Raw genomic sequence first — 23,615 nt, forward strand, 5'->3', positions numbered from 1 at the left:
TCCCCACTCTGTCTCTGGTGAAGCCTCTCGCCGCCCCTGAGCCTCTGGCCTGTACCCCAGTTCTGTATGCACAAATGAATAAATCTTTAAAAAAAAAAAAACAAAACTGTAATCTAGAAATTTAGTACTAAATCTGTTCAGTTATAATGATGTTCTTAAAAACTTCCATTTAAGCTTCAGTTAAGATGAAATTTGATAGCTGTAAGCAGTTTGCACCATATAAAGTTTTTTCTGTACCTTAAGAAGATGATTTTCATGTATTTATATTTTTTCATTTCTATGCTTTTGCATGTTTCCAATTATCTGCTGTTTTTAATAACCTCAACTAAAAATATGCACATAAAAAGTTTTAGAAATTTTTTAAGTTATTTTTTATATAAATATATTTTAAGGATTTAGAGGTGCAGGGGCTGTCAGAGGAGTTAGAGGAGTCAGAGTAGGGAGCAGAGACGGTCAGATCGACTGAAATACACTGCTGATGGGAGCAGCCGGCGAGACAGGAGAGGTCTGTACGCCTTGTGGGTCACCTCCCTGGCTGGGCATCGAACTTGAACTACAGTGTTACTATAGTGGCTGCAGACAGCTTCACAGTGCTGCGCTTCAGCCCACTGTGCCACCAGGGAGGGCCCTCTTCTCTGTATTTTTCACATCATTTTTCACTTTTGTACAATGTGTGCTTTTCATCTCAGGTGTGGTCCCCATGCAGTTTCCACCACCAGTTTACACATACTAAGTTTTAATGTTACTTTCAAATGGAACCAAAAATTATGAAGTTTTATTATACTTTGCCTGCTGACAACTTGTTTCCCAAAATAATGCCATTTGTCAATGTTACCAGTTTGTTTTAATTTATATTTTAAGAATTAGTGAATCTGAAAACTTGATCCTCTATTGAGGTACTTATTTTCTGTCCTTTGAACAATTTTGCAAGTGATTATGTTGACTTTTTCTTGGCTTTATTTTGTTACACAAACATTTGCCCAAGTCTCTGCATTAAAAAAAATGTTAAGTATTAATATCTTTGAGTCTCATAGGGTTTTCTGTGGTATTTTGTGAGAGATATGAATGTAAAGTGAATTTTCTCCGTGTTATTGTCCCTAAATATTTAGTAAATAGTTGCAGCTTGCAAACAGTATTGCTACTGTTTGTCCAATACCACTTTAAAGTGTTCCTCCATAAGAAATTACATTCTACAATGATTAGATAATAATACTGTAGATATTATCTGGAAAAACTTACAGGATGCTGCCACATTAGTGTGAATGCTTGAATTCTGTAGTGGAAAATGAAAATAGTTAACTGAGTCTGGAAAAATAAGCAAAGGAAAGCAATAATAATAATACTAAATAAAATAATAGTGAAGGAATTAGAGATTAATAAATGCAACCTTTGAGTCTGAAAAGATGAATATGTGATTTTAGGAATGAGAAATGGCATTAAATAAAGATAACAAAAGTGTTTCAATGTTAAGTTACATATAAAATTTTTTGCTAATGAATTTGAGAAATTTCTAGGAAGTAAATGCTCTGTACAAAGAGATAAATTAAGAAGTTTAACTTAAAAGATGAATAACCATTCAAAAATTGAAGTTTGTTGATGAACTAGTCTCAAAAACAAAAATAAGAAACAAGAAGTGCTGTTCCCAGTCATGTTTAATGGGTTAGCTCTTTTAAACTCCCAAGAGCAGATGATACCTTTCCCATTTAAACTGTTCTAGAGCATAGCAAAAAAAAAAAAAAAAAAAAAACAATGTCAGTTCTTTCGGTGCCAGAATAACTGATGAAACACAAAATAAGCTCACAAAGACTGAAAAGATCAAAGAATATTTAAAGACTACTTTAAAGGTTAATTTCAAGAGTGCAAGGTATATTCATAACAGAAAATCCAAAAAGAACAGAACCAGACCAAAAACAGTGATGGCGTTTACCTTTAAATGATGAGGGGATATTGTCTTACACTTTTTGTGTTTATATGTATTTATAATTCCTAAACTTTTACAAGAATTGCAAAAAAATGATACTGATCATTTGCTCATTCTCACCTTCACTGATGCATTGAAATCTGGTAGGTGAGTTACCCTCATTATCACCTCACTTTCTACTTCCAGCTGTTCATTGCACTATTCTTTGATTATTTTTTCCATAGAAGTATTCTATTTCTCTATATAGTATTTTGTAGAAATTTAATTAGTATTCTTTAGATATTTTAAATTAAAATATAGGTGATTATCATGATCTATATATTCAACCAGGAAGTGACTGAGTCAAATTATTTTTTACCTCTCCCCAGAGGGTTTTATCCTTTTTTTCTTTACTATGTCTCCTAAATACCCACTTTATTATAATTTTTTAATTATTTCATGATTTCTGTTGCTTTTATTAGTAGATCTCTTTTAATATAATTCCTAGCATTATGTGATTGACTTCTTACTTTATTAGGGATGTGATTTTTTTAGATGACCTGTAATGTATTTCATGCTTTAAATGCAGCATATTTAGCATATTTCTTAGCTGTACTGAGCATTTTAAACCATAATTAATAGAAATTACATATTTTGTTTTTCTTAGAGTAATAGTAGTAGCAAGAGTGAAGATGTCTTTTGTGACCCTGGAGATGAATGGGAACCTGACATTACAAATATACCAGTTTCTTCATTTTCTAGAAGGAGGTAAAAACATGGAAGTTATTGGTTTTCTTGTTCTTGGTATACATATATATCATTTCCTTATTTTAAAAGAACTGTCTGTTGTCATGATGGATATGTCGATGAAGGAAACCCAGTAATATAAGAGAAATAGTATGTTACTGTTCAAATTACAGCACTTAGAGCATTAAATTGTTTGTCAGTCAGTTAGAATAGGAACAAATATTATTCAGTGTTTCACCATTTAAGTCTTAAGAGAAACTTAGAGGAGGATAAATCTTATTTCCTATAAACATGAACAGTGTTTATAACTTTTAAATTACCCTTTCTCAAGAACTTGGCATAGTCTATGGTATTTTATTGTAAGTTATAGAATTTTAAATGCAGGCAAGTTAGTATGAGCACCACAGGAGGATAAATCATGATGACAGAGAACTTCTATATATGACAAATGTTGCTTATTAACTACAAACATAAAAGACTTTCACAATGAATAGATGCTTTTCAAGGAAATACTAGTTCTGCTTAGACCTCTGATGCTTCGATTATAGAAAGGCAAAAAGGCATAACAGAAAGGCCTTAGTCTTGAAACAATTTAGCTTCTCAGTTTGGATTTTAAACACTTCTTTGTAAATAAATATTTATTAGTTTGGTTTTTAAACAAGACTACTGTCTGCCACATCCGAAGAATACAAAGATGAATAAAAAATCAACCCCTGTCCTCAATGACCAGGAACTAAGGAAACTAGATGCAGTTGATAAAGACCTGAATTAAGATCAGGTCAAGGACTGGGGAGCAGAGTCAGGTTTTATATACAACCAAGAGGCAGAACCAACAGGACGAGGCCACTGGTGTAGGGTTGTGGATCATGAGAGGTGAAGGATGAATCTTGGCTTTCATTTGTTCAACTGATGAGGAAAGTAGAGGGTAAGATGAGTTTAATTTGAATATGATGAGTTTGAGGTTGACAGAAGACATCCAGATATAGAACTTTGATGGAGGGACTTGGGAATCTTTCAGATGTGAAGGTCCATGGCATAGCATTATCATTCTCTAGAACATTTATGGATGCTTGTAGGCTTTATCTCATTTAGTACTTATCACAAAATGCTAGTACCCCCATTTTACAGATGAGGAAACTGGGGATTTGAAGAGGTTAAGTAACTTGGCACAAAGTCACAAAACTAATAAGGGAAGAGCTGGCATTCAGAATCTACTCCAAAAATATCAGGCCTTGATATTTTTGATTGCTAAACCCTAGGCCACTGTTGCATGAGAGAGGATGGTAACTTTTTCTGGTGAAATGGTTGTTTTAGACATCATTGCCTTTGACTGCAGCTCATAATCCTTTTGGATTTCCAAACCTTTGGGGGCCTCTTATTTTTGATGATGCTTATTTTAAACTCATTTATAAAATCTCTGAGAAATGAGACAATTTTATGGTGACACTTTCCCATTACTTCTGTTTTAATTGTTTTCTGCTATGCTACTGTAGAAAATAGCCCAGGCATAAGATCTGGACATTTATGTTATGGGCACATAATAGCTATATACTTCAAGGTGAAAGAAATACAAAGCATGTCGTTTAAATGGATTGAGATCCTTGCATATGGGCACCCTGTAGCTCCTACAATTGTAGCATGATAAAAAATGTCACATTCGGGCCCTCCCTGGTGGCGCAGCGGGTTAAAGCACAGCACTGAGAATCTAAAGCCGCTTCCGCATGAGTTCAATTCCCGCCTGCCCCGGAGGTGACCACATGGCGCAGCAGACCTCTCCTGACCCGCCTGCTGCTCCCCTCAGCTCCCCTCAGCAGTGTACTTCGTCCATCTGCCTGTTCTGCTCCCCACTTTGACTCTGGTGAAGCCTCTCGCCGCCCCTGAGCTTCTGGACTGTACCCCAGTTCTGTATGCACAAATAAATAAATCTTTAAAAAAAAAAGTCACATTCAGGACATCAGAGTCCTGAATTCTAACCTGTACTCTTTATGACCACGGGCAGGAACATTACATCTGTAAAATGGACACAGTAGTATATATCCACTCTGCAGGGCTCATGGCTAACTTAAGTGAGATCACATAGAAAAGGCAGCTGTTTCTGCTGCTATTCCATGGCCAGCATGAGCCTGAGGATACCACGCTGCTTGTTTGTGATGAGGACAGAGATAAACCCTACTACAGTGATGGCTGTTCAGTAAATGACAATCCTTATTTTTATTGGACTGTTAATAGATGACTACATGTTGATAATAATATATACTGACTAAAATTAAGAGGATATTTATAATTTTTGAACTAATACAATACACAGATAATGATATCTTCAGGTGATTTGTCTTGAGAACTGCAAAGTCTGCTGGTCTCTGGCACTCCAGTAAGCTAAATATGGCCCATGGGACTCCCCAAAATTCAAACCAGAAAGAACTACAGATTAATTCAAAGAGAAATCTCTTTGGATTTGAAAATGAATGTTTGCTTCTTACTTTATATTATAAACAAATGTAAACTTTGTGTACTTAGAATTATGGAATATAGTATGAGTATGAATAATTAATTAAACATTCAAAATTTAGCCTACTTAAAGTTGATGATCTACACCTTATTTCTCATTAACTTGTAGGGCAATGGTGAATCAACAGAAATTCAAATTATTACTGAAAAATCAAGCTTTATTATTTTCTGAGATTTTAAAATTAGGTATTTTCATTTGGCAGAGATTATTCTGAGAATTTCTATAATTGAAAAGTATAATTTTTTCAGAAAATGAATTGTTCTTGGCTTGAGACCTTGTATATGAAGTTTCAGCCTTGTAAGAATGTTTATGACAGAATTGCAAACTATGAATGGTTGTAGGTAACGGAAACACTGACAGATCCTTAATTATGAACTGCGAATGAGCAAAGATCTGCTGCCATTGTCCTGCAATAAAACAGACTGGGTTGGCCGCCTGTAAATTTCAATATGTACTGTTAACAGTTAAAAGTAAAATTTCCCCCAAAGTTAAGTAAAAATTCTTCAAAAGGAATGTGGCAACTTTCTTCTTTATTTCAGTTTATACATTGTTTATCTAGCATAGGGTGGAAAAACTAAATTTTCCTAGTTTAGACTTACAGTGACAGTGTGCCCTGTCCTTTTACTCCAAATACAGAAAACTTGTCACCAATGAGAACTGATATTTTCTCCCCCTATAACCAGTCATATTTCTGTGTTTTTCTTGTAGGAATTCATGGGGAAATTTGGACTATTACAGATAGAATGCTTTCTTTTAACCATCCTTTCAGCAAATGGTTTCTGTAAAAAGCCAGCAGGAACAGACAGTTCTCTTAGGAAGTGTGTCCCTTGGATTTTGCTCCAGGTCACAGCTCAAGTAGTTAAGGGGGTCTTGAGTTGGAGTTGCTAGAAAATTAATAGATGAATGAGAGTAGGGAAATATCTCCTGGTTTTCACAGAAGCAGTTGGAGAGAAAAATAACAGCTAGCCAGCCAGTCATACTCAAGGGAAAGGTTTGAGTATGTTAATGGGCTGAAGGAAAAGCAAAGAGTGGTTGGAGAGAGAATTTCATCCACTGTGCTCTGCTATGATTCTGTTTTTTCACTGTGTAGAAATGTTTACTCAGAGGCTTGTTTACCTAGGTCCCTGCTTAAAATCCTTCCCAGGGCAAAATCCAAGCTTCCTTCATTGGTGACCACTGTGAGCCTCCAGTTAATCCTGGCACACCTGCCTCAGGCCTTACCTAGCTCCTGGCCCGGCAGGGCTCTTCTTTGCTCTCAGTGCTTTCTTTCATCATGGTTTCCGGCTTCTTCCCCACTTGCCTGGCGACCCCTGTTCTTCAGGGTCGCTGTGCTTGGGAGCCCTCTGCCGCCTTTGGCCAGGCCAAGTTCTTCACCTAAGTCACCACAGCTCTCCATGTGCTCTTAAGGTTACCACGTTATTGTAATTATTTCCTTAATTTCTCTCCTTACTTGTGGCCCTTAAGCCAGCACGCCCACACACAGTCATTGACATGCACACTTCCCGCATTTATTAACTGTGCAATACCTGTAACAATTCCTTGTAAATTCTTGCTCACCTGGCCAAGTGGATTTAACCAACTCTTGATAAAAATGTTTCTTTAAAACACATTTGCAATATCTTTCTTTCCTAGAAAACTGGAAAATATAGTATATAGTAATTACTTATCTTACGGATTTACCTTTTTTAGGAGCAGGAGTTTGATGAAAAACAGAAGAATTTCTGGTTGTTTACAAGACATACAAGTCCACCCAATACAAAAATTGCATTCTTCACATTCATCAGGTAATTTTTTTTTATCAGATTTCTCATTATTGAGAAAAGTATCAGGTGCTGGCCCTACCATCACCTTGTTTCATGTTCTTGTACAAATTGTTTTATTTCTACAAGCTTCCGGGGTTTTTTTTGCTAAATGAGGGGAGTAGACTGGGTAGCTGCTTCTACTCCCTTCACTTCCCCTTCCACTCATTTGGACTGTGCCATTTATTTCAAACCCTTTTAGTAGAGAGGCTAATTCAAATATGGAAGACATGGGAATGTGTCCAGCAGTGGGTTTCAGAATATTATTTTCTTGTTTTTGTTTTTGTTTTTTAAGATTTATTTAGTTATGCATACAGAACTGGGGTGTAGGTCAGAGATGCAGGGGTGATGAGCGGATTCACCAGAGACAATGAGGTGCAGAACAGGCCAACTGACAAAGTACACTGTAGGGGCTTGTGTCAGGAGAGGTCTGCCGCGCCAGGTAGATCACCTCCGGGGCTGGGGGGGTTGGCACTGAAATGATTGTGGCCAGCTTGCAGTGCTGCGCTTTAACCCATTGCACCATTAGGGAAGGCCTGGAATATTATTTTCTTAAGTAAAAAAAAGCAAAGTGGTGAAGTTTATGTATAATATCCTACCATTTCTGTAAAGGAGAGAAGAAAAGAAAATACAGACATAGATGTTTATAAAAGAATAAGAAATTTCTGGAGAAACTAGCCCATCAGTTTTAGGAACATTCCCATTTGCTAGAGTGGTGTTAGTGTGGAAAGAGCCAGAAAACTCATCTTGTGTATTAACTAAGACTCATTATATTCGCGTTAGCATTCTAGGATAAAGTTATTTCTAGAGGTCCTAAACAAAGTTCTTTGAAGCTTTCCCACTAACTTCTGGTTTGGATAGCACTTAGAAAACTCTGCTGAGTCTGTCTCCCAGAGAGTGATACATTAACTGTCCACAGTCACTGATCTTTCTCTGTTTTGGTCATCATCTACCCAGAGAAGGAACTGCTTTAGGGGTACTGAGATGTTTCTTCTATCATTTCCTACTTTTCCAGTTTGTGAATGTATTAAACTTGTATTTACTGTATTCATGTTAATTGATGTACCTGCCATTATTTTTACCAGTGCACAGTTCCTTAGGTGTTACCAAAAAGTAAAGAAGGAGATTAAGGCAGTGGTGACAAGGGATATTTTGATTTATTTTGTTTTTAATTTTATTTATATATTTTTACGTCATTGTTCATTTTTGTACAGTGTTTGATTTCTCCTCTCAGGTGTTGTCCCCCTGAAATTACTACCACCAAGACACCTCTGAACCATCACCACAGACTCTTGTGTTCTTCTGCCTTGCTGCCCCTCCCCTGCTGAATGACTCCGATTTATAGTTTACCTGCTGGCTTTGTTTGTTTTTTCCACATGGAGTATTTGGATTCTCTGTCATCTGTAGTGCAGTTGAGCAGCTGTTGTTGAGAGGTTAATTGATTCCTTTATGGAATAGATCTCTCTTTGGTATATGGGCATCAGGATGTCTTAAACTGAGGACAAATCTACTTCTAATTTATAGAACAGTGATTGCTTATATTAATACATTTTTAAAAAAATATTATGCCTGGCCCTCCCTGGTGGTGCAGCGGTTTAAAGCACAGCACTGAGAAGCTAAAGCCACTTCCGCATGAGTTCGATTCCCGCCTGCCCGGAGGGGACCACATGGCGTGGCAGACCTCTCCTGACCTGCCTGCTGCTCCCCTCAACAGTGTACTTCATCGATCTGCCTGTTCTGCTCCCCACTCTGTCTCTGGTGAAGCCTCTCTCCGCCCCTGAGCCTCTGGCCTGTACCCCAGCTCTGTATGCACAAATAAATAAATCTAAAAAAAATAAATATTATGCCTGAAGAAAAGGTTTAAATGGCTGTTTTCTATCTATGTAGGTTTAATGGAAAAATCAAGCACCATTTACTCAAATTCAGCAGAATCATTTCTTCCTGGAATTTGCAAAGAATTGATTTGTTCATCATTAGATTTTCTTGGACAGAGTCATGATGAAGAAAAAACACTGGCAGACAGCCTGATTACTAATTTTCTTAAAATTTATAATGGACTATTTTGCATTTCCAAAGCTTATGAGGAACAAGATGAAGAAAGTCAAGAGAACTGTAAGCAGCCTCATTGCTTTTATTAACTCACGTGCATGATGATTTTCTGCATGTTGCTTTTTGTTTTGAATGACTTGTTCCATGTGACATGCATTTTCTGACCAGGTTTACATGTTTTAATGGTAATCAAGCATGAGTTCTTTGATTTGGAGATTATTTCTTCCAATAATTTTCCTTCTTTCAAAGTGCTCTCATCTGATCGAGCAAGCCAGTCGCTCATTCTCCAGGTCACGTGTGCTTTTTGGCACCTTGCGGTGCTACTCAAGCACTGGCTGAGTGACATCCCACCTTCGACCAGCACCGCAAGACTCGGGGATGAATTGAGACAGGAAGTCACAAAACTAGGAAGCTACTTTCAGTTATTTTTGCAGGTAAGGTGGTTTGCTGATCATTATTGGCAAGATTCATGTATTCACTAAACATTTATTGGCTTTCTACTGCCTACATCTTCCCCAAAATTACATATGTAGGATTTTCATAATTGATTTCATAATTCTGAGACTGAAGTTGTAGACAATTGATTCATTGAGTCAAGACCTTTCCTGGCTTTCTGTGTGCCAGGTATTGGAAGATCATTTACAAATGATCATTAGGTCATTTACAAATGCTATCTCATTTAACTTTTATCACAGCCCCAGACAACAGTGGGTACTGTCACGATCACCATTTGATGGGCAAGGAATTGGAGGTACAGGGAGGATATGCAGTATAGCCTTAGTGATAGAGCTGGGACTGTATCCAGGCATCCTGGGCCCAGTGTTCCCATCATGCCATGCTGACCTGAGTGAGGGCTGCTGAGAAGACAGGCAGTGTTTCTGGTTATGCACTGGGTTGCAACTTGTGCTGACTTAGAGACAAGGAAAGTTGTTGTTTTTTTTTTTTTTTTTTTTTCTATTAACCTGTGTCAGGTAAGATTAGACTTGACTGTGAGGAAGAAGCAAAACAAATGCTTGTTCTCTGTCACAGAAGATCTGGTGACTGCTCCACAAAGTCCCTGGGATTCATACTCCTGCCAGGGCCTCTGTCTTCTGTACCTAAAGCACGAGCCTTTGCTTCACAGCTGTCCATGGTGGGGAGCTCGTCTGAGTTCAGTGCAGGATAAAGAATGTGACAAAGAAGTAAAGGGCCAAATGTGTCTTCTTTTAAGGGAAGTTTCTGGAAATTGCATTATGACATTTCCATGTATGTGTCTTTAGCCAGTACTTCATCATACAACCACACCTAGCCACAAATAGGACTAGGACATGTATTTTTTATTCTGGGGAGCCATATGCCAAATGAAAAGTCAGGAATTCTGTTACTATAGAAGAAGTGGGGAATTGATGTTGGAGGATAGCAAGTTGTTTGCCATGTTGGTTGACTCCTCTGATAAGGCTTCCTTGAATGTATGAGGAACAGTTATGGAAATGCCAAGAGGAGAAATAGGTTTCACTTTAACAAATGGATACTTAGACTGCCTAACACATGTTCTAGAATATTTGGACAGCTCTGTCTTATAGTGCCCACCAAGAGAATCCCATATTCTGTCACTGAGTAGAAGTTTAGTTGTATCAGATGCTTCCTGAGTAGGCTATTTTCTTGCTGCGATTTGGATATCTAGATCTTTTTGACTAATGCAGTTAGTCAAACTGAAATCATTTATTTATTTTTAAATGTCCATTACTCTTTTTTGGGAGGTCTTTCTGGTTTCCCTAAGACTTGGGTACGTCTTTGTTCTGTTTCTTCTCTGATAGCCCTGTACTTTACCCGTTATGCCTATTAATACACCATATGATTATCTGTAGACCTCTCCATGTTGGTGAACAGTCAGTGTTGGCCAGGTAGGGGGAATGCAGGTGTCTTCTTTTACAAGGACTCATGATATGGTAGCTGCTTGTTATTGATTGAATATTCACTCTGGATGATGTATCTCTTGAGACACTGATAGTGAGAGTATTGAGTAGACTGCATGCCTGTGTGGGTGCAGTAACAGATGAAGGATTAGCACTAATAGCACAGAGCCATGAAATTGCAGGGTGGGGATGGAGAGGAAATGGCCAGAGTACAGCTAGGGACCCAGAACCTGAGGGTCTGACTTAGGCTCCAACCTAGAAAAGGAAGCTCCTTTGAAGAGTGTTCGATGGTAGAAACCAGACTGGGATCTATGTGGGTGGTCACCGGTTTTAGAGGTCTCATAGGAACAATCGAATGTGCAAAACCCACTATCAGCTTTTGGAAATCTAGTATTTGACCTCTGCTAAATTGGTTATATATCCTTAGACAAACTGCTTAACCACTGGAGTCTTGTTTTCTTACTTGGAAAATTAAAATAACCAGGTTTGGCTGGCAGGGTTGCTGTGAAGATCAGGAGGCCCTAATGTCCTAAGAAAGCACCCTTTCCAGGAACCACCATGTAGTTTCTCTATTGTGTTTCATCCTTTAGGAAGGGCACTTTGAACTCAGAGGTTACTGCCTTTGCTGGGTGAGACATGTTTTATAGATACTACAGAGGATGGAGTGAACAGGTCACTAGGAGGGCAAGTCAGACAGCTTGCATGAAGCTGGCAAAACTGGACTTGGGGACTACACTTTCTGCTTGAGTATGTTTTATGACTCCTTCCCTGGTAGCAGTACATTCGCATGCTGCAGGAAGCAGGCCACGAGAAGTATTCTGGAGCCTCTAAGTGGGCAGGCCGTGGAGAAAAGCTCAGGCACTGCCACTCGGCGCACGTCCCTGGTGCAGCCTTTGTTGGGAGGGATTGCCACTTCTCTTCCCACTCCCCTTCCTTCCTCTCTCCTTTTATTTCTCCTCTGATAAAAAAAGATGTCTTTAAGAGTGCAGAAAGCTGAATTACACATTGCATCTTCAGCAGTCAGAGCGTGACTCCCTTTTAGCTTCTATTCCATAGTCCTTTTTAAACAAAGCTAAAGGCATTCCCCATGCCCAAAAGCAGGGGGTGCCCTTGTTGCTACAGAGGGTGCTGCCTCCTTTAGAAAAGTCCTCTCTTGGGTCCAGCATACTAGCTTCTGGACTTACCCTGCCAGCCCTGCACCAGCTTCTCAGAATGTGCTGTGCTTGGTCTCCAGGTGTGTTTTCAGGTTTTTATTTTGGTCTAGTCATTGCCTGTATTTATCAATCTGTTCCAAGTTTATATCATAAACATATTAAAGAGGAAAATGTCTTAGATGTTTGTTTATATCATTTCTTGAGCTACAAAGTGAGAAAAGTATCCCTATTTCTGAGGGGAAGATAGTGTTTTTCTTTAGGGAGAAACAGAGTGTTTATATTTTGGAACCTTTCTGAAGGTGTGAAATTGTGATGTTTTTATCTATAAGTGAATGTTAACTAGTTGTTTTCAAATACATAATAAAACGATCCTTTCTCTAGACAAGAGAGTCAAACATAACCTTCTGTCAGGGGCCGGTTGAGCAGGAAAAGCTTAAAAGCAGAAGAGCCACCGTTTGGCCCTCCTGGTGTTCCCGTGTCCTTTCTGCCTGCTCATGTAAGGTGTCTGAGGGTCGGACTCTGAGGCTCCCTCTGCCACAGCCTCACCATCTTTAGCTATAAAATTGCATTTTCTCTGGTTCAGACAGAGGCCTAAGAGGTTTCATCACGGTGACAATGAAGGGACCTGGGCTTTCTGCAGCTGGCTGTTAGTCCTTTCTTTACCTCTCTTGATGACCTCAGATACTGCGCCTTTTTTATCTTACAGGGATGCTGTTCAGAGATCCCATCAATGGTAAAGGAGGCTCAAACGAAAGTTGCCCAGATTGTACGACAGGCTGTGAGATGCGTGGGGCAGCTGGCAGCCCTTACGGGGAGCAGGCTGTGCGCCCCGGGCAGCAGTGACAGGGCTGCTGGTGTCCAGGTAATTTAGCAACATGAGTTTTGAAAGCTTCTGCTAAGAGTATCACTATTTTAAAAAGCGCAGTCTTTTCATAGTTTAAAACTAAGATTTAAAACTGTTTGCTCTAAATGTGGAACATACTGGGTAATTTTGGAGCCTTCATATTGGATTTTTAGTTCGACAACAGCCATCTACTATGAAGCGTTTACTCAGCCAGGGAACACAACGCAGAGCTGAGGAATCACAGAAAACTGACCACGGCCTTAATTCACACCATTGAAAACATAATATTAGAATGTTACTATGTCCTAGCAACGCAGTTTCCCGCTTAAACTCACAGACATTGTCTACCACGTTACATGTTTAATGCTAAAGAACAGATTTGCTTATTTTCTTTCTTTGTAGACTTATTTCTTATTCCAGCTTTAATTGAATTGAATAAGCTTCAGATGTATTAGTCCTAAAATAAGCAGAAGACATAATAATTTGATATTTTTTAATATAAAATCTAATTCTACCCCTTAATGTTTAAAAACATTCTCTAGGAGGATTTCATGGATGCTTTTGATGACGGTGTAGACTTAGGAATGAAGATTCTATTAGATTCTATAATAGAAAAAGCCAAAGAACTTCAGCATGAACTTTTAAATCAGTGTATCCAAAGTGAGGTAAGAGAAATAAAAGGATGTTTTACCTGGCACCATGTAACATACAAAGCTGATTTTGAGCAGCAGTTTAACTCACAGAATTAGATGTTTATAATATTTATATTTTGCTTTGTGTTGAATTTTTCTTATTGAGAGACTGCTATTGTGTTATTGTGATATTTCCCCAAGTTACTCTTATTAAAATGTCCATTGTAGTTCTTTGCTAGTTGCTGGCCAGAGTGGAGAGAGGCAGTGACATCTAGTGTTCATTATCTGTCTCTTTCTACCTCATCTTTGTTTAGGTCAGTCCTGTTCCACTTCAGAATGGGAATGACCAATTTATTGACTTAGTATCTTGAAATTAATATTTTGCCTGGGACATTCGCTTAAGTTACTTTTCATAGTGAAAAGTGTATATATCAGTGAAGATATAGAACCAGTGACATGAGTCCTTAGGCCTAAAGTCAGCCTCTGCTCCACCTCTTCCAGCTAATGGACACTGAAGGCCAAAGCCAATGCAGTCCTAGAGGTGGTGCGGGAGGACAGGCTGGGTTTTGACAGTAGAAAATGTGCATGACACCTGTAACTTTCGGCCATTATGGTAGGAGTCCCTGAGCGCTCTGGGTCTGTTTCTTCATCTGTCAGATGTAGTAATACCTGTGTCACAGGTTGGCAGCTCCTTGTTTCTTAAACAGTCTGGTGGAATTACTGACTCGGTGCTTTCCACAAGGTGGTAGTGAGCCTCCCGCAAGAAGCAATTGCTGTCATGCAGGGAGTTTCACTAGCTGCAGCCCCAGCCCCAGTATAAAGCCCCGTTGCCCTGAACCAGGGTTTTATACGCTATCTGCCTGGCTTCAGAACTCAGCGTGCTCTGTAACTGAGATCATAAATCGTTGTTCATGCCATGAACAGCAAACTTATAGGAATTAGTAGTGGCAGAAAAGCTTGGACTTTTAGAATGTTACATCTTTTTAAATGTAATAAAATTGTGTGCTTAAAAATACTCATAGGCACCTACAGAAGAAAAACAGAATATCAGAAGACATAAAAAATAGGCTCAAAATAAGGCACTGGGATTCCAATTTTAAAACTATTTAAATAAGTAGCTTTATAAATATAAATAAATAAATAAAACACTGGGGGAAGTGGGGTTTGGAGGTAGGATAAGGAATTTGAGTGTTCTTTGTTGTACCCCATAGTGGAAATTTGACTTGACCTAGGGAAAAACTGCCTGGATGAAGCTGATTAAATACTTAAAAAGAACCTCCTGGAAAAATATTGAGAGAAAAACACTGTAGGGGGCAGCATTGAGCAGCGTGAAAGCAAAGGCTGAGAGTTTAGCTTGGGAGTCTGGGGAGCTGGGACCCCAGGTCTGTTTCCTTATCTGAAAAGTGAATAAGCTGTAATTGAGAATCAAATAATAGGCCAGCCGTAAGTGAAACCAGTCAGTTAGAGAAAGGTGAATACTGTCTGATCTCGTTCATATGTGGAATCTAAAACACCCCAGGACTCAGAAACAGAATAGCTTGATGGTTGAGAAGGGGAAGGAGAAGGAATGGGTGAAGCGCTCAAAGGTGCAGACTTCCAGGTATAAGGTGAGTAAGCCCTGGGGTGTAATGTATAAGTTGGTGGCCAACATTTACCTGCAGTATTACACATCTGAAAGCTGCTGAGATGCTGCATCTTCTCATCACCAGGGGAAAAATATTCTGTGAGGTGGTGGATGTTAATGTACTGTGATCATGTCATATGTCAAATTATGTTGCCTATTGAACTGATACAATGTGATAATGTCAGTTATATCTCAAAACAGGAAAAGCTGCAGATGTAAAGTTCTCAGGGCATAATTTTGCTTGGTATATTAATTACCCCAACACTTCCAAGGGAAGTTTTGAAAATATTATTCCTACAAGTAACATAAATATAAGATAATGCTAGCATAACAGACTTCAAAGAGTATATTTCATGTAGAAATCAACTTGCAATTTATTTTGGAAGAAATTCCACTTACATGAGCGAACTAATTTCTACTCATTTAGCTACAATTGCTAGTAAATTGCTATCCCAGAAATAGAATTTGAGTCTTCTGACTTCCAGACGACAATCTTTTAACCTGTCTGCTCCCATACACTGCTAGGAGTTTTATACTGCTAAATCATGATTTGTTTAATAAAATATCTTAACATCCTCTGTAGGTTACCACACAAATGAAAGCTCATGCTGTAGGGTTGGCCCGGTCTCTGGAAAACCTCTTTGCTGAGTGGAAAACAGTGAGTTTTAAATTGTTTTTATGTCTGATTTTGTTTGTGTTTTGCCATCTCATATGATTTGTGTAGATAATGTCATTTCAGTTTTATCCTTAGCCAGATAATTACTTAGTGCACATTTTACTGAAATATTTAAAATAACTCTGCAGGTACTTCCTGTTAGATGCTATGACTTGCTAGTTTTAGTAATGGTTAAGATATTATATAAATGTTGATTATACTAAAGTATTTTATGTGTTTCTTGTTTCTTACTGTCTGCTTTTGCTGGACTAGTCATTATAGGCTAAAAAAATTGTGTTTAATAATTAATCTGCTCAAAGATTTTAAAATTGAAAAGTATAAACTACATGTATAGAATCATTGAATTAAAGAGGAGAGAAATTTCTATGGCCTAAAATTTTATTTTAAAAAGTGGAGAATATAAAGGTGAACTCTTTAATTAACCTTTGATATTGGATAGTAAATGGTAGGGTTGTTTTGTTTCATTCTCCTGTAGAAGGTGGGCTGAACTTTGGTTTTAAATTAATGAAAATTCTCTCATTTATTTGAAAACTGTAAATTGACGTTATTGTAGTTTGGTTTTGTTTGTAAAAATAGTTATGTCCTGATGAGAAATTAAACTCATTCTCTTTCTTAAAGATAAAATTCTGGTAATTAAAATCATATTGACTAAGATTTACTGCCAACTATCCTATTATTTTTTTTAATGTTAACTTTATTTATACAGAAAAGTTTCAAAACTCAAGTACAAGAAGAAAATCCTGCATACCATGATTTGAAGATCACCAATCTTGCCCCAAAATTCTTGAAGTTAAAACATTGCTTAGAGCAAGCTATTCAAGTTGTTATTTCTACACTGAAAGGTACACTTAAAATGAAATTTGTAATTAATCAGATTGAATTTCATGATTTAAGGACTTTCACATCTTTTTGTGTCATTTCATTAACTAACCTAATTAAAGTTGCTTCATTGACATTATTGCCAAAATGGAAGCTGTGTCATTGAATTCCCACTTAATATATATAAGTACTTCTGCCTAAATAATTAGACTTAAGAAATCAGGTGCTACCAGATCTTAAGCAGTTTAGAATTGTCTTGATAAGGTCAAATTAACCTAAAAGATACCTGGAGTCATACAGCAGTAATAAATAGCCGAGGAAACCCAAAAACGTTATTTAACTGTTTCTTCTCACTCAGGGTGCCACAGTGACGTAAATCTTCTCAGGAACTGTGTGGAATGTATCTGCTCACTGGCCAGGGATGTTGGACGTGATTGTGTTGTGCACTCCCCTTCACTTGACAACTGTGACCTCAGGGAACTAGAATCTCTAGCCAAGTCGCTCCTCTTATGTTTTGAATCTGAAGAAAGACCTGCTTTGTTGAAGCCTTGGGAGACCAGTGATAAGCATTCCAGAGGAGGAAGAGGACACCCATCACCTAGCTCAAGCAGGGCTGCCTCCAGCAGGGTCAGGGGTGTACCGAAGCGTGTCTATGAGCTCCAGGGCTCAGCTTCAGCGGGTTCAGAGGAATGCACAGCGAGGGGCACTCAGTGGGTGTGAGGAGTGTGAGGGCTGATGCACAGGCGTGGGACAGTGACAGGGCACTGGGCCTTCTAAGTGAGAAATCAACACGTATATTGCAAAGAAGTCCACGTTTGTGGGGTCATCCGTGGGGTCTGAATAGTCTAAGCTTCATGGAATCCTAATTTCAGGGTGCCTGGACCTGCCCTCCGAAGTGTCTCAGCAGACAGTGTTTACCATAAATAGGGGTTGGAACGTTGTCATAATAGAATGAAATTTGGAGTTTAAAACCTACTGAAGGGTTATTTCTCTGGCTTCACCTTCCCTTTAATTTTAAATATTGATCTTTAACGTTGATATACTAGCCTGTTTATGAATAATTATTTTTCTCATGTGTAAAAAGCCTAAGCAGTCAGTTACCTTTGTTACCTGTACCTTCTCTCTGAGATTTAGGGGGACATTACCCACATAAATTTAAGGAGGTTTAACTTGTGTCATTAAATCCACAACTCTGTTGAAGGGTAAACTGCCATTTTGAGTAGTGTGCTCAAGGGAAGTTTCCTTTTTTTCCCCCCCAAGTATCATTACATACTTATTAGTAATATGACTTACCAGTGTGATAGTTAATCTGTGCCATCGTGGTGGACACTGTCTGACTATAATTTAAAGCTAGTTTAGTACTGCCAGCGCAGAGGCTGGAGTTTTGCTTGTTTTGTTAAAGGTGTAATGAAGAGTTTGTTCATGATTTGTTAAAGATTCAAGATCCTTCTGATGTTTCAGTTAAGAAGAAAACATGTGTCTACCATCAAGTGCTAATGCTGATACTCTTTGGGGGGATCTTACATTAAGAAATAGTTTGACATCTTTGACCGCAAGCTTATGTGTGATGTGAACAGACACTGAGTCATTCTGTTGGGGTGTGGGTGATAGCTGGCAGTTTCTAAGGAACGATTGTTTCCTTCTTAGCTGACCTGATCCTTTCCTTCGCCCTTTGCACTTGCAGGTACCAATAGCACATTGGCAAAACTAGGGAAAACTGGCTGTTAGTATCAGGAAACAATTTGGTGATTCCTTGTTGGGGGGGAGGTTGTAAATAAACACAGTGAGAACAATATTAATGAACCATGTACAGGTATTTAAGATGGTGCAATGCAGCAAATTTGCTTTCATTTTCCTTTTTAATGTTTGGCATTTGAGCTTGTTTTCTTTCTGAATACAAGTTCCCCGTGTGTGTATATATTTATCGGTAGTATTCAGCCATGCAGCACTTGATATCAAGTTTCCTGAGGTAGAGCTGTCACAGAAGGCCTTCTGGGGGGGAGCTCACTGATGGATGCCCTCATGGAACAGAGTAGGCGTTTTCATCTCTACAGTCTTTATTGAGTCGTTCTCCTTTCTCGTGACTGTGTTGGTCAGAAACCTTTTAATGTTGTAAAATTTTGTATATTTATATTTATACTCAAGTAAATTGTTAGATAGTATTTGAATGAATGCTATTAGAATCATGTGCACTAGTAAAATGTTATAAAGGGAACGCCTCTAATCTTTCCAGCCTCAGAATTATCTCTTGGTCTAAGGTTTTAAAATTTTACTGATTATCTTTTCTTGATTGCAGACTCAAAATTTCAAGGCTCTGCCTTGACAACTGCTATCCTGCTATCTAGTACTATATATCAAATAAATATTAATAACATGACATTTGCATAGGAGTTTTTTTTTTTTTTTTTTTTAACAATGGCCTGCCTCTCTTGAATTGGTGATGTTGGAATAGATTTGGTTCCACATGCAATAGTGACACATATTTGGAGTATGAATCCTGCCTCAGCTACTTAGTAACGGTAAGACCTGCCTCTCACCCCCACCTCTCCTACAAAGGGGTAATACCCTCCTGTGGCTGTCTGAACAGTAAGCGTCAGGTCTGCCCCTGGCATGTAGGAGACCCCCAGGGAGTTCCGGTGCCCGTCCCGTCTGCCTGCAGTACCTGGACACATGACCCTTGCATCATGCGTGTGGGTGACCCTTGGTGCCCGCAGTGCCATCTGAAACATTGCCAGTGTGCCACATGCTTTTGCCAGCATGTTAGCAGTGCATCTGTCATCTTCAGGTTCCCTGGTAATAGAACTAAATGGTATCTTCCTGCCCTAAAGCAGTATCGACACAGGGTGTTAGGGGTGTGGTGTTCAGGAGGTCCAGCTGAAATGTTTTTAATGTAATAGTTTATTTTTACATCATTTTGTGCCTTTTTCCATCTCGGTTGTACCCCCCGTGGGCTTCCCATCACCAATTCACCTGTGTACCATCACCATAGTCTAATGCACTCCCCCCCATTTTTGATCCCATTCCCCACTCCTCCCCCATAAAATGTCTCTGGTGTATAGTTGTTCATTATTATTTCCCCCCCACCCCCGGTACTTTATACTCCTGCTATGAGTAAAACCGTCGGTATTTTTCTTTTTCTTTCTGGCTTATTTCACTAAGCATGTTCCCTTCCCAGCTGAAATTTTTTAAACAAAATATTATTTAGTTAACTAACCCCCTTTGATTTGCCGAGCCCACGTGTCCATAAATAGCTAAGTTGGCACTTTTACCTAAAGATGGAAAGTAAGAATGCAAAATAATTTGGCTCACTTAAAGAGGTTGCTAAGTGGGGCTTCTGCTCACTTTTCAATTGTCTTGCTTTGCCGCAATCCCTCATCCCTCACCTCTGGTGGCTTCTTTCCAGATGAGCTATTTGCCAACGCTGGTTGCTTTTTTCACTGTATTTCAATTTCACTGTAATTCTGAGCTCAACTTTCAGGAATTGGAAGGGGCTCTGTGTTATTTTCCTCCAGATTTTAAGTCATCTCTGTTCTAGTTCACCTTTAGGCCTTCTAGGTGAGAAGCAGCTGAACCCCCACACACCCTCCCCGCGTGCAGCCCTCCTGGGGCACCTGGGCTCCAAGAAGCTCTCCTCACGGCCCTGCTTGCTGCAGGGAATACACTGCTTCTGAGAACATTAAGTTTAGCCACTTTGTTCCTTCCAGGAAACCTTCCCAGACACTTAGGGATCTCCAAAAATCCCTGCCCAGGGACAGAAAAGGGAGAAAGGCTTCATTCAGACTTCCTAGACTTCAGGTCATATTCCTTTCCTGCTCTCCTCTGTAGCCAAGACCCCTCTGCACCACATAGTCCAGGAGATACAAGTTGGTGTAGTGAACAATGAATTAAATTAAGCATAGAAAAAGAAAACAGTCTCAATCCTAGTCTAGGATAGAACTCTTTTCCATGATGTAATTCCTGACCTTCTTGAAAGGAATTGCTGATAAAATGCTTGAGCAATGTTCTGCTGGAACAAAAGGAGATTATGAGCTTCTGGGAAGCTAGGGTAACTCACTCAGCTGACTTACTCAGCCAGGGCTCTGTGACTAGAGTTTTGTATTTTTTTTTCAGACAAAAAGCAAATTTATTTTTAATTGAGGTAATATTAGAGATACAAAGATTTTTCTTTTAATTTTTTTAAAGATTTACTTATTTATGCACAAAGAACTGGGGTACAGGCCAGAGGTGCAGGGGCAGTGAGAGGATTCTGCAGAGACAGTGGGGAGCAGAACAAGCAGGTTGATGAAGTGCACTGCTGACTGCTATGTGGGTCACCTCCCTAGCTGAGGATCGAATTTGTGCTGAAGCAGCTGTGGGCTAGCTTCTTAGTGCTGCACTTTAACCCGTGTGCCACCAGGGAGGGCCCCCTCACTCTTGCTCTTACTTTTTTTTTTTTTTTCCAAATCTCATGATTCCTTAACCATTCTTTCTCTCCCATAAACTGATTCCACCAGGAAGAACTCTGAGTTACTTGCTCAAGGACATGGCTTCTGACCCAAGGCTGAGTTCCTGTCCCCACCCCCGCTGCCCAACTCTGGGCAAGTAACAATCTCCTGTGCCTGTTTCCTCACTAATCCAGAGGTTCGGCACTTCCTCACAGGGTTGATGGGAGGTTCTTGGAATTGTTAGGCCTTGTGAATGGCCCAGAGGCTTCAATAAAATGAGCAGTTAGGGCCCTCCCTGGTGGCGCAACGGGTTAAAGCACAGCACTGAGAATCTAAAGCCGCTTCCGCATGAGTTCGATTCCCGCCTGCCCTGGAGGTGACCACATGGCGTGGCAGACCTCTCCTGACCCGCCCGCTGCTCCCCTCAGCAGTGTACTTCGTCTGTCTGCCTGTTCTGTTCCCCACTCTGTCTCTGGTGAAGCCTCTCGCCACCCCTGAGCCTCTGGCCTGTACCCCAGTTCTGTATGCACAAGTAAATAAATCTTTTAAAAAAAAAAAAAAGAACAGTTATTATAATATCAATATTATGAGTGTACTCATATTCACTATCCAATTGCCCCCAGCCCCCCCACCCCATAGACACACCCCACCCCAAGACTGGGAACTGGGATGGTTGGTGTTTCCTCTGCTGGCATTGAGCTTGAACCCTTAAACTTGCAAAGCAGGTGGCCTCACGCCCCAACTTTCCCCTAAAGAGGTGCTTCTGGATTTCATTCCCATAATTCTGTTCATCTTGCTTTCTTTCCTGACAGGCTAAGTCCCCATCTCTGAAAAAGCCATCAGGGCTGTTTCCAACTTCTCCTGGTGACCTATCCACCTGGAATGTCCAGTGGGCAGTAAATAATTTCCAGGGATTTAGGATTCTCCTTGATCTCTCTGCAGCATTAAACACTTTCTTTATTCAATTAACTTAATTAAATGCTTAGCCATCCCCCAACTCCTCCCTGGTTCCATTCCCTGAACACTCTTCTGGTCCCTTTGAAACTGGAGACCCCTATCCCCCCTCAGGGCTCCAGTTCTTGGTCCCAGAGCACTGCTTGCAGGCTGCAGGCATTTTACTGCCTGCCTCCAGTGGCCCCAATGGGGCTCTGACTGCTAGCAGAGGCCAGTGGTGACAGTGGATGGCAGTGGTTCTCCTGCCATGTCACTCCAGGGCAAGCAGCTTCCGAGGCCCCCAGGAGCTGGCTCCAGCTCTGAGGCTCCTCCAGCTGCAGGCCGGTGGATTTGGTGCCTGGAGCATAGCTGGACTGAGCAGGTGTGAGCTTTGAGCTGGTTGGTAACTGGTCCAATCAGACTGGTAGGTGAGGCCCCTCCCGACCCCTGTTCATCACTATCACAGGGAGGAGAGCAGCCAGCTTGGGCTTCCTGTACCGCTGTGCTCCTGGACTCTCGGATTGGCCCAGATGCTCTCTGTGCTTGAGATGGGCACTGTTCCTGACCTGCCAGGGGAGGAGGACGAGGCGTCCAGCAGCTGACCTCTGAAGAGAGAAACTGAAAAGTTTTGCAGAGAAACCAAGGAGCTTCTCAAAGACCAGGGGCCGCTGCCTGCCTCTAACACACCTGAAAGCACCAGGGCTCGGGCCTGCTGTCTCACAGCACTGACTGCCTGTTGGTGTGGGGCAGCAACTCCCAAAGCGCTGTGACCCGCCAGCTGCCCAGCACTGTTGACGGGTGACCACCCCTCTGTGTCCGGGTCACCTTCTGAGAGCACCTCCCGGTGCCGCTGTCTCTGCGGCTGTCTGGTGCAGCCGGGGCTGTCCATCCGACCTCCGGGCTGGGCCTGTGGCTGCTGCACTCCTATCAGCAGCCCCACCAGTGAGCGCCTCCAGCTGCGGTGAGTTGGCTCCCGGGCCCGCTGCTCTCCACACCACACGTGCCCGGCCCTAGTTAGCAAGATGGCAACATTGTGGGCGAATGGCCTTTGGTTTAGGACTCTGGACACTACACACTGCTCACCTGGGGCGTTCGAGACTCCTGCTCCCTTGTTTGTTCAATAAACCCCGGTGTGGGTCCCCTGAGCCCACATGGTCTCGCAGTTGTGCTGGTGAGAACCTGGTGACAGTGTCCTGTCCCCACTGGCCTGTCATTTTGACCTGCTATCACCTTCCCATTCCTGCCTTGTCCCTGCTCTGTCACTCTTTGTCTTACACCTTCCGTGCCTCAGAACCTGTCCCCTCTCCTTTCTCAACACGCTCCCTCAGTCTCTCAAGCCCTTTCTGTGTGGGGTTCCCTTCTCTGTCTGCCAGGCTCCCCGTTCAGGGCTCATCACCACCTGCCTCCTCAGCACCTGTTTCCCTCCACAAACGCCTTCCCCTCCCGACCTCTGTTCATCACGGTCTCAGTTTCAGCATCTTGGCTGTCTCCCATCATCCCGCCGGACAGCAGTCCTTTTAGTCTTCCTCCAGAGCTGCTCACACCTGCCCCTTTTTTCCATCCCTCTGTTAAACTCTAGGTCTCTGTTCCTTTGTGCTTGAGCTTGCTAG

The 23,615-nt window shown here is 40.7% G+C and overlaps 1 protein-coding gene across 1 annotated transcript in view; it reads left to right on the forward strand.

Annotated features, from left to right (window-relative positions):
• Positions 1-18,937, forward strand: part of KIF14 (kinesin family member 14) — a 42,611-nt gene extending 23,674 nt beyond the window's left edge. Inside the window, exons 21-29 of the mRNA XM_004685251.2 lie at positions 2,568-2,668; positions 6,846-6,940; positions 8,843-9,067; positions 9,254-9,438; positions 12,760-12,915; positions 13,440-13,562; positions 15,737-15,811; positions 16,536-16,671; positions 17,007-18,937. Of these exons, the coding sequence (XP_004685308.1) occupies positions 2,568-2,668; positions 6,846-6,940; positions 8,843-9,067; positions 9,254-9,438; positions 12,760-12,915; positions 13,440-13,562; positions 15,737-15,811; positions 16,536-16,671; positions 17,007-17,368 (1,458 nt within the window). The 3' untranslated portion in view covers positions 17,369-18,937. The remainder of the gene's footprint in view (positions 1-2,567; positions 2,669-6,845; positions 6,941-8,842; positions 9,068-9,253; positions 9,439-12,759; positions 12,916-13,439; positions 13,563-15,736; positions 15,812-16,535; positions 16,672-17,006) is intronic.
• Positions 18,938-23,615: the final 4,678 nt, after the last annotated feature.

This window comes from Condylura cristata, unplaced genomic scaffold, assembly GCF_000260355.1.
Source record: "Condylura cristata isolate star-nosed mole 26May11 unplaced genomic scaffold, ConCri1.0 scaffold00018, whole genome shotgun sequence".
NCBI lineage: Eukaryota > Metazoa > Chordata > Mammalia > Eulipotyphla > Talpidae > Condylura > Condylura cristata.